The sequence below is a fragment of the Pipra filicauda genome, unplaced genomic scaffold, assembly GCF_003945595.2.
Source record: "Pipra filicauda isolate LSUMZ 115617 unplaced genomic scaffold, ASM394559v2 scaffold14_size4853619_pilon, whole genome shotgun sequence".
NCBI lineage: Eukaryota > Metazoa > Chordata > Aves > Passeriformes > Pipridae > Pipra > Pipra filicauda.
The window spans coordinates 4,223,405-4,236,898 of record NW_024103985.1 but is presented as its reverse complement, the minus strand read 5'-3'; the positions used below and the strand labels follow the sequence as shown (position 1 = coordinate 4,236,898).

The 13,494-nt window shown below is 44.2% G+C and overlaps 1 protein-coding gene across 2 annotated transcripts in view; it reads right to left on the bottom strand.

The window, feature by feature from the left end:
• Window positions 1-11,856, bottom strand: part of GOLGA3 (golgin A3) — a 28,142-nt gene extending 16,286 nt beyond the window's left edge. Inside the window, exons 1-8 of one of the 2 annotated variants that reach the window (XM_027733134.2) lie at window positions 11,607-11,856; window positions 9,484-9,836; window positions 5,868-6,149; window positions 4,867-4,979; window positions 3,697-4,382; window positions 3,113-3,224; window positions 1,455-1,761; window positions 659-861 (exon numbers count right to left, since the gene is read on the bottom strand). In XM_027733134.2, coding sequence (XP_027588935.2) covers window positions 659-861; window positions 1,455-1,761; window positions 3,113-3,224; window positions 3,697-4,382; window positions 4,867-4,979; window positions 5,868-6,149; window positions 9,484-9,613 — 1,833 coding nt within the window. In that variant the 5' untranslated portion in view covers window positions 9,614-9,836; window positions 11,607-11,856. The remainder of the gene's footprint in view (window positions 1-658; window positions 862-1,454; window positions 1,762-3,112; window positions 3,225-3,696; window positions 4,383-4,866; window positions 4,980-5,867; window positions 6,150-9,483; window positions 9,837-11,606) is intronic. The other variant, XM_027733135.2, reaches the window with a different exon arrangement.
• Between the last annotated feature and the right edge of the window lie 1,638 nt (window positions 11,857-13,494).

The following is a 13,494-nucleotide window of genomic DNA, read 5'->3' as shown; positions in this document are numbered from 1 at the left end:
CAGGCACTTCTCATCCACAAAGGTAAGTGCTCTGGTTAAATCTATGCCTCATCATTAATGTGAACTAACATCTCAGGATGAAGAACAAAACATGACCTGGCCCCTTCTCTTGCCACCTGAAGAACACACAGGTTGATCCCCCAGCCTGTGCTGACCCCAGGGTTGCCCCAAGCCAGGTGCAGCACCTTGCCCTTGGCTTCCTCAAACCTCAGGAGGTTCCCATGGGCCCACTTCTCGAGCTCGTCCAGGCCCCCCGGACGGCATCTTGTCCTTCAGGTGTGTCAGCAGCACCACTCAGCTTGGGGGCACCTGCAAACTTGGAGGGTGCACTTGATCCCCTCCCTGGTCCCACTGCAGACCCCTGAGGGGCACCAATGTCCATCGGGACACTGAGCTGTTGATCACCACCCTCTGGATGTGACTGTCCAGCCAACTCCTTATCCACCAATACTGAATCCTTCTCTCTCCAATGCAGAGAGAAGGATGCTGTGGGGGACCATGTCAAAGGCTTTACAGAAGTCTAGTTAGATGACACCCATAGCCCTCCCCTTGCCCTGGTGCAGTCAGTCCATTGCAGAAGGCCACCAGGTTGTCCTCTGGATAAAAACACAGAAAAGAACAGACTCGCAGTTCTCCAGGTGCAAGTGAATCATAATACCTGTATATTGGCCATCTCACTCTGCAGCCTGACCCGGGCCTCCTGTGCCAGAACGAGCTGCTGCTGGTACCAGTGCCGCACATTTTGGAGGGACGTGATTTCTGTCTCAGATGCCTTCAGCTTGTTGGTCAGTGTGGTCCGTTCCAGCTGCACCTTCTGAAGCTGGTTCTGTAAGGAAGCCAACTGCTGTCGCAGATCATGAACTGGAGAAACAAAAAGAGAGAACTTGGACTAGAGCATCCACTGCTCTATTTTCCTGCACAAATTTCCAAGGATTATTGCCGTGTTCACAGCTTCTTTTTCTTTTCTTTTCGAACAAAAGCATATCTGCCTAATTACATGAAGACTGGCTTTTCCTGCAAAAGTGTTAGAATCTGAAGTATCAGGTCATAAGCAGAAATAAAATTAAACTAAATGAATCACTTCTGTAAGCATTCATTGTTCCTTAGAGGCAGAAAATATGAACTAATTAAACATCAGGAAGTAGGTGTCCTGTAGAGTCATCCTTACAAATCACTATTTGTACAATTTTCTAAGAAAACAATTAGGGCACTGTCAAACAGTGACTGGACTAAATATTTATGCCTCCAAGCTGGCAGTGGCAGTTTGCAAACTGTGGCACATCTGTGACACAAAATAAAAAAACAATCATCTTAAAATTCATACCATTTTAGTAGTATGACATCAATTAAACATGACTTAAAATTTCTTCCTCTTCCTGGACTTCAGAATTATGTTGAAAGAAAATGATTTATGGAACAACAAATTTTAAAGACTGACATTTACATCATCCCACCTGTGCTGTCTCTGGTGAGAACATTTTTTTGCATATCTTCAACCTTCTGCAGGAGTCTTTGGTACTGCTCCTCTGCTAACTGCAAATCATTATTTGAAGAAGCCAAACTGGCATTCTTTGCTTCCAAGGCATTTTGCAGGTCAGCCATTGCTCGTTCCAGATCCCAGCAAGACTGCTTTAATGTGGCCACTTCTGAGCTCAGAGATTCCTGCTTCTGCTGGCTGGTTTGGCTGTGCTCCATCTGCGCCTGAAGCTTCATGTTCAAAGCTGCAAGTTGGGCTTGTAGCTCAGTCTTCTCTTTGAGAGCCTGAATGTGTCCAGAAAATCAAAACAGAGAAGTCATAAGAGAAAATACACTAATGGCTGACTAAAAAAGATGCTAAGGCAAAGACCTTACTTCTTGTAAGAAGTTCTTTTTTAAATTGACATCTCACCTATCAGATATTTCAAATACCTGAAAAGTCAAAATACAGAGGAAAGCACAGACAAGACATACAGCGTTGTATGACAGTAATCACATCAGGATTTTTAATAATACACATATGTCTACACTTTAAGGAAGAATGCTTTCTAATATGTGTTATACCATCAATTAAAACAAAGAGAAAATACAGTTACATAGACATTGCCAGCATTGCTCCAGATTTATCATCTCTTTCAATTTGACTTTTTAAAAAAACATAAAAAAACCACCACTTTTTTTTTTTTTTAAGTAACCTTTGAAGGCTTTACAACTTTATATTTACCCTCTTCAGCATCTGCATTGGGTTTGCATGGCAAGGTTTTGGCAGTGGGGTTCTACAGGGGTGGTCTCTGTGAGAAGCTGCCAGAAGCTTCCCCCATGTCCAACAAAGCCAATGCCAGCTGGCTCCAAAATGGACCTGCCACTGGCCAAAGCTGAGCCCATCAGTGACAGTGGTAGTGCCTCTGGTATAAAGGATTTAAGAAAGTGAGAAAAAAATTGCAGAAGAACAATAGCAAAGATAAGAGCGAAAATATGTGAGAGAAACAGCCCTGCAGACACCAAGGTCAGTGCACAGAGGAGGAGGAGGTGCTCTGGGCAGTCATGGAAGACTGACTCCCATGGGAGGAACCCCATGCTGGAGCAGAGGAAGAGTTTAAGGAGTCCTTTCCATGAGAAGAAAGGAGCAGCAGAGACAACTTGTGATGAACTGACAGCAACTCCCATTCCCCGTTTCCCTGCACTGCTGAGGGGGAAGGAGGGAGAGAATTCAGGAGCAAAGTTGAGGCTGGGGAAAAAGAGGGGTGGGGGGAAAGGTGTTTTTAAGATTAGTTTTTCTTTCTCATTACCCTACTCTGATTTGATCAGTAATAAATTAAACTCATTTCCCCAGGTCGAGTCTCTCTTGCCTGTGATGGGAACTGGTGAGTGATCTCTCTGTCCTCATCTCAGTCAGAAGCCTTTCACTGTATTTCTTCTCTCCCCTGTCCAGCTGAGGAAGGGACTGACAGAGCAGCTCTGGTGGACATCTGGCATCCAGCCAGGGTCAGCCCACCACAGCATCCTTGTGAAGTGCCTTATTGAACAATGTTTTTACAAAACACAATTCCACGAGTAATGAGAAGGAGGCTCTTGAAAATTAATTTGAACTATTAATGTGATTTGCTAAACACAGAATTTCAAATTCATTTTCTACCTGATTAGCTTCTAGTGAGAGTGCCTCTAGTTGTCCTTCAAGTCTCATCTTCTCCTTCAGAACCTGCAGCATTTCATCATGAGTTCCTGCGACAGAGCTTTCCATAGAAACACTGGAGACAGAGACAGCACATACACAGTGACAGGGTTAGAATACAACACTCATCTGGTTGAAGAAAAGTTTAACTGAAATTAAGAGGGACTAAAGACTATCTGTGTGACCTAGACTGTAGGACATTTTTTCTGGCTTTATACACAGACCACAGTGTAACAACCTTAGTTACAAAGAGATAAAAAAATTATATTCATGCTAAGGTTTTATACTTTAGTCTTGTGTATTTGCAGCAACTAGAATCTAGTGTATTTGTTTTTTAGCAGTGCAATGGTTGACTTCATTAAATTCTGTATCTGCATATCCCATTTTAAGCAGATAAGCTGACATCCTGGGAGCACAAAACCTCCACAATTATTGTCCACAACTGTCTGCTTCAATGTGCCCAAAAAATACCAACAGCTACTGCAAAAGAAGGAAGAACAGGTATTTGGTGTAATGGCTAACAAAGGCCTCCCTGGGATCACTCTTACCTGCTAGAAATACTGTCTCTCCTGCTCCGTACTTCCCCGTTAACTTCTTGCTCTTGGGCTTGATGCTCCACTGCCGCAGCCTGCAGCACCTCCCTGATGGAAGGGAACTGCCCCATGGCTTCAGGGTGTATCTTCTGGCCATTTATTGTATATGGAGTATCCTGTTTGCTTTCTGAGCTCTGTAAACTGCTGTACAGCCCTTTCCCTGACACGCTGCTGTAGGTAGAGCTGTCACTCTCATTTCCATCCAGCCTCATTGCCACTTCACTCCCGTCAATCTCTGAAATGCTGTCTCCTGCCAAGGAGGAACTCTCTATTCGATCATCCACGTCAGAGGGCAGACTAATCTCAGAAACAATTGATGTTGGACCACTTCTGCTTTGCTTCAGAGTCCCACCAGATAAATCAGTAAAATTCCCAGCAGTGTTTCTGGTGTCTGAATCTTCAGTTCTGTAGTCAGCCAAGGACCGGATCTTACTGGACTTAGATTTTGAACTTTTCCTCTCTTTTGAGGACGCTGGAAGTCCCAAGCTACCCAGTTTTGGCCCCCTGGGGACACTGGTCCGCAAAAAGGAGTATTCTTTTGTCATTGCTACAGTGCTAGCTCTCGGCAGGATCTCTGGGTTTAACATCAGCTCAGGATCCAGGGTGCTGGAGGGCCGGTTTTTGGATGTGGACTGACTTGACTAAAAGAAGCAAAGAGACAACAATAAATTCCAGAATGTTAACTTTGAAGTAGCATCAAAGCCTTATTTTGCTCTCACTTAAGATGTAAAGCTCTTACATTTCTACACTGATATTAGATATACAGGTCCTTTTGTAAACAAGGTAAATTACACCAGCAATCAACCCTATCAAGGTTCTGTATATCATGTTGAAAATGTTCAAGGTACACTCCAAAAGCTAACTGAAAAATACAGGCAAAATGGAACATTTAGGTCACTTAAGTTTTGTGTTTGGTTTTGTCCCCCCTATTTTAAGTAGCACAAAATGGTATGTTACTGATGAGGTAAGAGAACCAAATTTTGCCTGTCAACAAGAAAAAAAAAAACCTGCTTTCTCTCATTTGAGAAAACTACTGAATGGTTTCATTCAAAGCACAGAAAGGGTAAAGTTTTCAAGCTTCTCCACAAAACACTGAATCTAGAAGATCTGTTGTGTGGTACTCACTCTTTCTTGATGTCTCTTCACTCTGTATTGTTTGAGCTGCTCCTCTAGACGCCTTCTTGCCTGAAGTCTGATTTGTTCTTCTTTCTCCAATGGCAGTGAAGACTCTACTGAGCCTGCAAGTGAAAGGTTTTCTTTACAGTCAAACAGAAAATGCCAACACAGGCAAGTGTGATGCAAAAGCTAAAAGCCCCTTCTACCATCAGCAACATGCATCATGCTTAAGCAAGGAAAGAAAGGAAAGCCCATTGACATGCACCTCAAACTACCCCCTTCAAATACAGACTTGTGTAAGCACTGATAAAGCTTGTGGACTTCCACTGCTCAGTTTGCAAATGCTGTAGTTTCCCCACACATATATGACAAGAAATTATACAGGAAGAAAAAAAATATTGCTGTCATTTAATCTCACCTGTCCTGCATTTCTGACAGTACTAAAATTATAAAACTAAGCAAGACCTATGCAGTCCACTCATTCCCTACAAGTCAGGGAAGGATGTTCCCTAAATACATTTGCTTACCTTTGGTTAACTCACATTAAATCTTTCCCATAGTAAAGTTTTTTAAAAACACTATTTCAGGAAACACCCACAGCATTAGACACCTTATTATAAAGGCTTCCCCTTCATTGCTCTTCCCTCTTTATTACTTAGCTTAAAATCCCCTGGTTCTGCTGTTCTGGTTTTTGTTTGTTTGTTTGTTTGTTTGTTTTTAATGTCACCTGTTACTCCTAATAATCAGGAAGATTAGAAAAGCTTCAGCCCTAGAAAGCATGAGCTCCCCTCAGCATAAGAGCCATCTTCAAATGGTAAGGCACATGCCTTAGCTGCAGCAGAGGGTGGTTTACTGAAAGAAAATGAATTGTAGTTCTAAGTAAAAGCTTACTGCAAAAATGAAGTTTAGTTCAAGCTTAAATGATGTTAGAGGAGTCCAGAGCCAGGCTCAGAGTAAACAGCTTTATGGAGCAAGAGAAAGCAGGGGCACCACCGTAAACAGATGCTTACACAATTCAGTTTCTTGCATGGGAAGACTTAGTTTGAGAGACTGCAAAGCTTCTTTTCTAAGAACTATGCCCTCAGCACTAGTTCCCTGAGACTTCCTTAGGCTGTCATGGAAACCAGTCACACCTGGGCATGACTCTTCACCCTGCTCACAGTTGGTGGGGTCAAAAGACACAGGAGAGTCAGGGAAGAGCGACTCTGGCCCATTCTGGCAGGCGTCCACTGTGCTGTTCTTCTCCAGACCTCCCTCCTCATTTGGCACTTCGTTGATGTTATTACAGGTAGCTGGAAAAGAAAGTTTTATTGAGCCACCCCTTAAGCCACCCCATTTATCTCCACGCCTCCACCCAAATACAATGCTACTGTTATTGCCTTTAAACTGTAAGAACATGGAAATCACTACTGACAGCAACTGGCAGGAGAAATTTTATAAAGACCAGAACAAGTACCTTTCACTGCTTTACCATGCTGCCTTCAATCAGGACCTCAAAAGTGATCATATAAAAATATCTTCAAAACTTCACACAGGTTCTTAAATCTTATTAGGTCTAGAAGCACGAAACACCGAGTGCAAGTAACTCTGAGGGGCAACCTACTACAAATTAGACTCACAACTGCAGGCCTGTGCTGAATGATTCAGCTGTTTGATATTCTGCTGGGCACTGGGCAGAAAACATCCACCATCCTGACTTCCAGCCTGAGCCAAGCAGTTTTTCAATTTTAAACTGAGTTTACATTTTTTCAAATGGGATGTCTTCATCAAAAATACAGCAGCAAAGCTCACATGGATCAAAATAATAGATCTACCAATTAAAATCTACAATTAAAATCTACCAAGTAAAATGCAATTCAAAAACCACTTTAACGCCAATTTTATCCCCACTTACTAATACTAGATTTTTCTTTTCCATCAGGAAAAAATGCATACTCAAAACCAGTTAAACATTTCACAGGTTTATACTTTGGATTTCTCACACATTTCTACTTTGCTTGGCTGGTGACTACTTACATTTATGAACCTGCTGTTGCAAAAAAACTGTGTATCTAAATTAATTACTATAGATCTCAAATGAGCAGAGTACTGAAATAGCCACTGCCTTTCTGTTCATTCCCACACTGTGTATCACTGGAGTAACTGGAACTCACTGGAATAACATGTAAGACTTCATTATTTTTTCTAAAAGATGTTTGAAAATATTTGACATTTATGATCACAAAGTATTTGCAAGTGCAAAAATCAAGTTTTCTGTTCCAATTTTTCATCTCCTCTCAGAGCTATAGACTTGAATAAGCAGTTTGCATTTTTTTAAAGTCTGCTCAAGGAAGATATGACAGGAAAGAAAAAACCCAAACTAGAACTGAGAAACATATCCTCCCAAAACAAAGTGTTTCTATGATGATGTTCTGTAGCCAGAAAGTTGATTACAAAGATTCAGTAAAACTTTAATTATTAATTTAGACTAGCCCACTAACCTATTGCTATTAAACTTTTTCTCCCCATATAATGAATCACTGCAAACTTCTGAAAGCAAAATCACCACTAAAAAATAAAGCTATTATCAATCAATGATGTATGTGGAGAACATTAAAGTGCACCCTGAAATTAAATGAGCCATATGGAAAAAAGTACAAGTAGAGGGGGTAAGATCTTTTCATTGTTTTCCCTTTCCTTATTGAAGAAAGCAGAAGGTTTCCTTTGAAGTGCAGTCAAATTTCACTGCAGAGTAATTTGAAGAGGAAAAGACAAATTCCCACCCCTGAGCATTTGTTCCCACCTCTGCAGTGCCTCCTCCCTTCAGCAGCACAGCTGTTTGTACAGTGACCCAGAATGAGGAAACCCAGTGGGGGTAAAAATAAAAAGCTTTCAGTCTTGGGCTGCCAAAACCCATAAACTCGCTAAGATTTGAATCAAAACACTTTTGAGTATCTGATTTGTCATGCAGACAACATTTTCAGGCCACTGTAGCCTGAATCAGTTCTCTGATTGAGATTATCGTGTCACAAAAACACTTACAGGCACAATGGAAAGGGAGGGTGCACCGAGTACGTAAAGGAGGACAGAGGACAAGACTGCTTAGTAATGACTAACATTTTCAAACTAAAAGATTGTCAAAACCAAATTTGACATAGAGGTCAGTGCTAAGAATAGCCACAAGAAACCAAAAATAAGAAGACAGCTCACACATTCAGAAATATCATTTCTGCCCATGTCTCAGAAAGTGCAGCCAGTGCTGCATCTGGTTTAATCTTTATTTACATTTTGTTCTTCACTACTGTCAGTGGTATACATATACAAAAGAGATGCTGGAGCAAAATTCTGGAGGAATGGTTTCCTGGCAACTTCCTGAGGCCACAAGACACTCAGAATCTAAACACTACTTGAACCAAAGTAATTTAATTGCAGTAGAGTCAATACAGCTGCGGTCTTTTTAGAACAGTGGAGATGCAATTAGAATAAAAGCAGTAGGAAGACACACTACCTATTTGTAAGCCACAATTCAATTGTCCAACACAAGAGAAAGCAGGAACACGTGATCTCCAAGTTCATAAAAGATGAATGAATCATCACATAACTCCACTCTGCCAGTCTGGTAATGGGCAGTGTAAGAAATGTAAATAAACTCTCAGGCATCCACTCTCTCCACTGGGACTGGATGACAAACCTGTGGAAGGCTGCAACTTCCTCCCGTCACCTCCCTTCACACAAGGAACCTTTTGTGTATCCACACAGCCACAGGGAAAACACCCCCTCCACCCACCACCACCACGGCCTCGTTACCAACATACCCTCACACTCCGGCCAGGGAAACAGGGAGACTCCAACTCATCCCAAGGAAAATGTGTACACAATGAAAGCACCTGAACACTGCAATGGGTAGAGAGGCTGTTGAACCTCCCTCTGCAGAGACTTCCAGAATTCAACAGGACAAGGCCCTGAGCAACCTGATCTTGCTCCAGAACCAGGTCTGCCCTGTGCCTGAGGCTGGACTAGACAACCCACAGAGCTCCCCTCCACCTCAAGTTTGATTCTATAACCTACTCAGATCAGTGGTCTCTCAAATTTCTTGTAAGCAGCTGCATGATGATTTTATTATAGAGCTCGTCTACATATAAAAGTTATTTTGAGATAATTTGGAGAGTACATGCCAGCATCTCTCTTCCATAAAGGGAAGTTTAGGGAGACTTTTAAAGTACATTTTGTTTTTTGCCTAAGACACTTACTTTATTAGGAAAATTTCTTTTGCCAGAATAAATTACTCCAGTCATGAGCTTCCTCTACAACAATCATTTCAGAACTGCTGGTTCTAGATAATTTCAGGTTTACCCTTTTGGAAACACTATCAGAAGACAGAGTAACACCCTGAAGAACAAATACTCAACTGACAGCAAACAGTACTTAAGTTAATAGTTGGGTTTTGCTTTCGAAAGAACAAGTTCTACAACAAAAATAATTTTCCTCATATAAAGAACCTTCACCAAACTCGCTTAAAACTGCTGTACAAGAAATTCCTGACCTCAAGGAAAAAAAGTCCTTCAGCATCACCTGAACAATAAAATGTGACTGTATAAACGCCTGAGTTAGTCTAGGAAATTATTTGGCGCATGTGAAATAACTTACCATTAATTTCATCTGTAATAACTGCCTGTGACTTGGCTTTACAATCCAGAAGTTCTTCAGAGCTGCCAGGAGCCCCATTACTGCTCCTGTTCCCCAGGTGAACATCCTGCTGGACAGATGAGGAGTCCATGGTAAAAACGATCCAGATCCCTGGAAAGTTTTTCTTCTGAATAATTTGCCACCAAGTGAACTACCAAGTCCTGTTTCTCTCCATCAGCAACAACGGCATCAAGGTGTTCCAGAGGAGCACAGTTCTGGGCTGTACAGCTGGTGGTGTGCAGCAGGCAGCTGCTAACCCCAGATCAGGAGAACAGCTCGCAGCCAAAGTCGTAATCACCAAGGACCTGCATCCTCTAGAAACAAAATTTACAAACATTTATTAGAGCTTTGAAAATATGAGATAAAAATAAAACAGTGCCCACAGACGGCTCTGCAGCTCAGCTTTGACACACGGAACCAGGATGTGGGGTAATAACAGAGCCAATGAAATACACCCAAGAATCCAGCTTTGGGGATAAAAAGTGATCTGTTTAACAGGTTTTTTTAAGGTCACTTTTTTTTTTTAGTAGCATTGATACACCGCATAACAATGCATGAAGATAATATTTAGCAAGACAGCTCATTTAAGATCACTGTCTCTTTTAATGGAAATGCCTCTCTGGCCTCTGCTTTAAGAAGCAAGCCAGTATTCAGAGCAGCATTTTGCTCTGTATATGACAGTCTGGACTTTCATACCATATATTTCATTTTAAGGACCTACTCCCATTTCAGTTCAGCTAGAATACAGTACAGAATTCAGAGGTTTTTTTAAATTAAATTACATCATTACTGTTTACTTGGCTGCAGAATGAGAAGTATGTATCACTGCACAGAACCTGAACTACTCATTACAGCACACACTGGCAGTCAGAACGTGGGCTGGGCTGCAGTTCAACACTGCCTTCTCCTATGACCACTCAAGAGGAAGATTTCCAAACACAGTTTATAGAATTTTCTATTTATTTTCCAGGCATGCAGATCTAACCCGTGGGTAATTATCCAGCCAACTAATAAAATCTGACAGAAACTGTTGTATTGTACACAGTCCCTTCAAGTATATAAATTTTGTTCAAGTAGTTACTGACAGATGAATTCATATTACAAAATGTCATGGTTCTTAATTACTAAAGAAATCTAAGAAATCCCTGGTTAAAAAAAAAAAAAAAAGAGGGAGCTGTGGGGAGAATGTCAAGTCAGGAATATTTTGATTGCATTTTTACATGAACACAAACACTCTGACCAACATTCCTTCCATATTTCCAGAGAGTACTTGTGTAACTGCTGCTGTGCCACCCTGCCCCGGTCACCCAAAACACCACCACCATCTCCCAAACGTTACTGAAGCTGCAAACAGCTCAGGGCACACAGGAGAACACGGTGATGTAGGTGAGCTGTGAAGGAGCCAGAAACCTGGAGAGCATTTCCAAAGGAGAAATCTCCACAAACAGAAAAAGATTTAACACCTTCACTGCGATTTGTTATTGATTTTTAAAGACTTTCAGTATAATAAATCTTACAATAAAACTTCTAGAAGGACTGCTGCTGTAGAGCAAATAGACACCACATGACAGGTCACCAGGAGGAATTACAGACAAAAGGCAACCAAGATTTTAACTGCTCACACCTCGGGAGAACCCCACCAGCACGAGATGGTTTGTTATCCTTGTCATAAAACACGTTTTAATAAGCGGGTGATGGAGAACAGCTTTCACCTGAACATCCCACTCCCGATACCAAAAGCTCGAGTATTTCGGCTTCAGAGTCCTTTTGTATCCCTGTGTTGCGCACAGACAGACAGACAGACATAGATGCAGGCACGCCAACCTCACGGGAGGGGAGATGCACGAAACCCACCGATTTTGCTTAAAAGCCCCCAAACCAAGAGAGCACCGGGGCTCGGTCACGGCCCAGCGGGCGCCCCGGGAGTGCCCGGCGGGGGCAGCGGGAGGCCCGGGGCCCGCAGCGCCCGGAGCCGGACCGGCGGCTCCCGCTCCCCGCCAGCCCCGACCGCCCCCGGGCCTCAGCCGGCCCCGGCCCCCCCAGCCGCCCCCGCCGCCCCCCGCCCCGGCCAGACCCCCGCGGACCTGGGGCCGCCCGCCCGGCGCCGGCTCCTGCCCGAGACGTGGCGCTGCCTCCGCCGGGAAGGGGAGGGAGGGAGGGAGGGAGGGCGCGGCGGTGCAACGCGGTTCTGCCTCCCCCGCCAGCCGGGCGCTGCCGCCGCCGCCGCGGGCCCGGGTGCGCGGCCCCTCCGCCCCGCGGTTCTCCCGCCCCGGCGCCCTCGAGGGGCCCGCGGCGCTCGGCGGGCACGGCAGCGGCTCCGCGCCGGGCGCTCCGGGGCAGCGGCAGCACCGCCGGGCCCGGGCACGGGCGGCGGCTTTTCCGGACGGACCCTTCCGGCAGCGCGGGGAGGGACGGACGGAGGGACGGACGGAGGGAGGGAACGGAGGGAGGGGCCGCGGCGCTCCCACCCCCTCAGGGCCGGGCCGCCCCCAGCGCGGCCCCTCCGTCCGCCCCGCGGGACCCCGCGCTGGCGCCTCCTCGCGTGAATTAAACTTAAGTGGTGCATAAATTAAACATTGACTCTGCCTGTGGGAGCGGTGCGCCCCTCGCAGCCTTCTGTGCCTGCGTTATTCATGTTCTTGCGTTAGTGTCTGCATTTACTGGGGAGTCCAGTGACATGTCCTGTTAATGTCATGTTTCCAGCATTCCCGATGGCCCTTTTCTCATAAATCAGTTCGTACAGTTTTCAGCATCTTTCTGGTTCTGGGCATCCAAGAAGTCCTGTGGGTACTGGGAGCCCCTCATTTCATAATGAAAACGCCTGCTGACATCGCACTGTCACACTAAATACAACTGCCAGGTAAACACACTTAGTCTGCTTTTCCAGGTATTCCTCTTTTATCGGCCTGTCCAAATTATCCTTATTATGAACATGAATCCCCGGAGCTGTTTCTCTAGGAAGATGTGAGGCTGTTCCACAAGTCAGGAGAGTTGATAAACCCAAACCACCAGCGAGTCTACATTGTTTAAACTGCAAACCTGTTAACCGAGCTCCTGGCACATGGATAATGCCAATGGATAATGGGTGTTTTCCTGTGCACACTGTGCAGCCCTCGAGGCGTGATTTGGAAGAGAACATTACTCTACAAACTAATTCAGGAAGAGGACTATTTTCAAGTGCAAATGCATGGATGTGAGAGAGGCTCCCAGCCTGATGATCAGAGGTAGGGACTAAATGAGCTTGATCAAGGAGGACTCCGTAGGGTGCACCTCAGTGCAATCTATTCTTAGAGATCTACTGAATGAAATCCTTTGCTGTTCACAAATTCACAAACATAATAAGGGATCTGAACAAGTATCCAGAGAAGGTACATCTGGATTCATGGAGCAGCAGCCTCCTGCTGTTCTGCTGCCTGAGCCAGATGCCTGTGTGAGTGGGCAGTCCCAGGCTGTGGCTCACCAATGTGAACTGAAGTTTGATCTTCTTGGCTGGATGCACATGCTCAGCACTGAGCTTGTAAACCATATGTGGGACTTGAATGGGTGAGGGAGAGCTGAGTGAAAGGGATGTTAACAGAGTGAGCCTCTGCTGAGATTTGAGAGGAAACCCTGGGAATGTTCTGTGTGTGTGTGTGTGTTTCAAATTCTTTAATAGTGACCTTCACTGGATACTCTTCCACAGAAGATGTCAAGAACATGAGGAAGACTTGAATGCATAATCTTCATTTGATCTGGGTTTGATTTTCTTTTAAGAATGTAAAAAGCTGGAACCATGCCTCTCGCAGAGAACTCAATAACTGTTGAGTCACTAAAGTAGCTGTTCTGTTCAGTTGGGAGTATTTGTCTATATTTGCTTCTTGACTTTGATCCCATCTCTCTAGAACAATGCAATGCTTGGGTAAAGCTCCAAAGTATCTCTTTTTAGTTTATTAGTCTGCTACATGGCATCAAGGCCCCAGCTACAGGAATAAC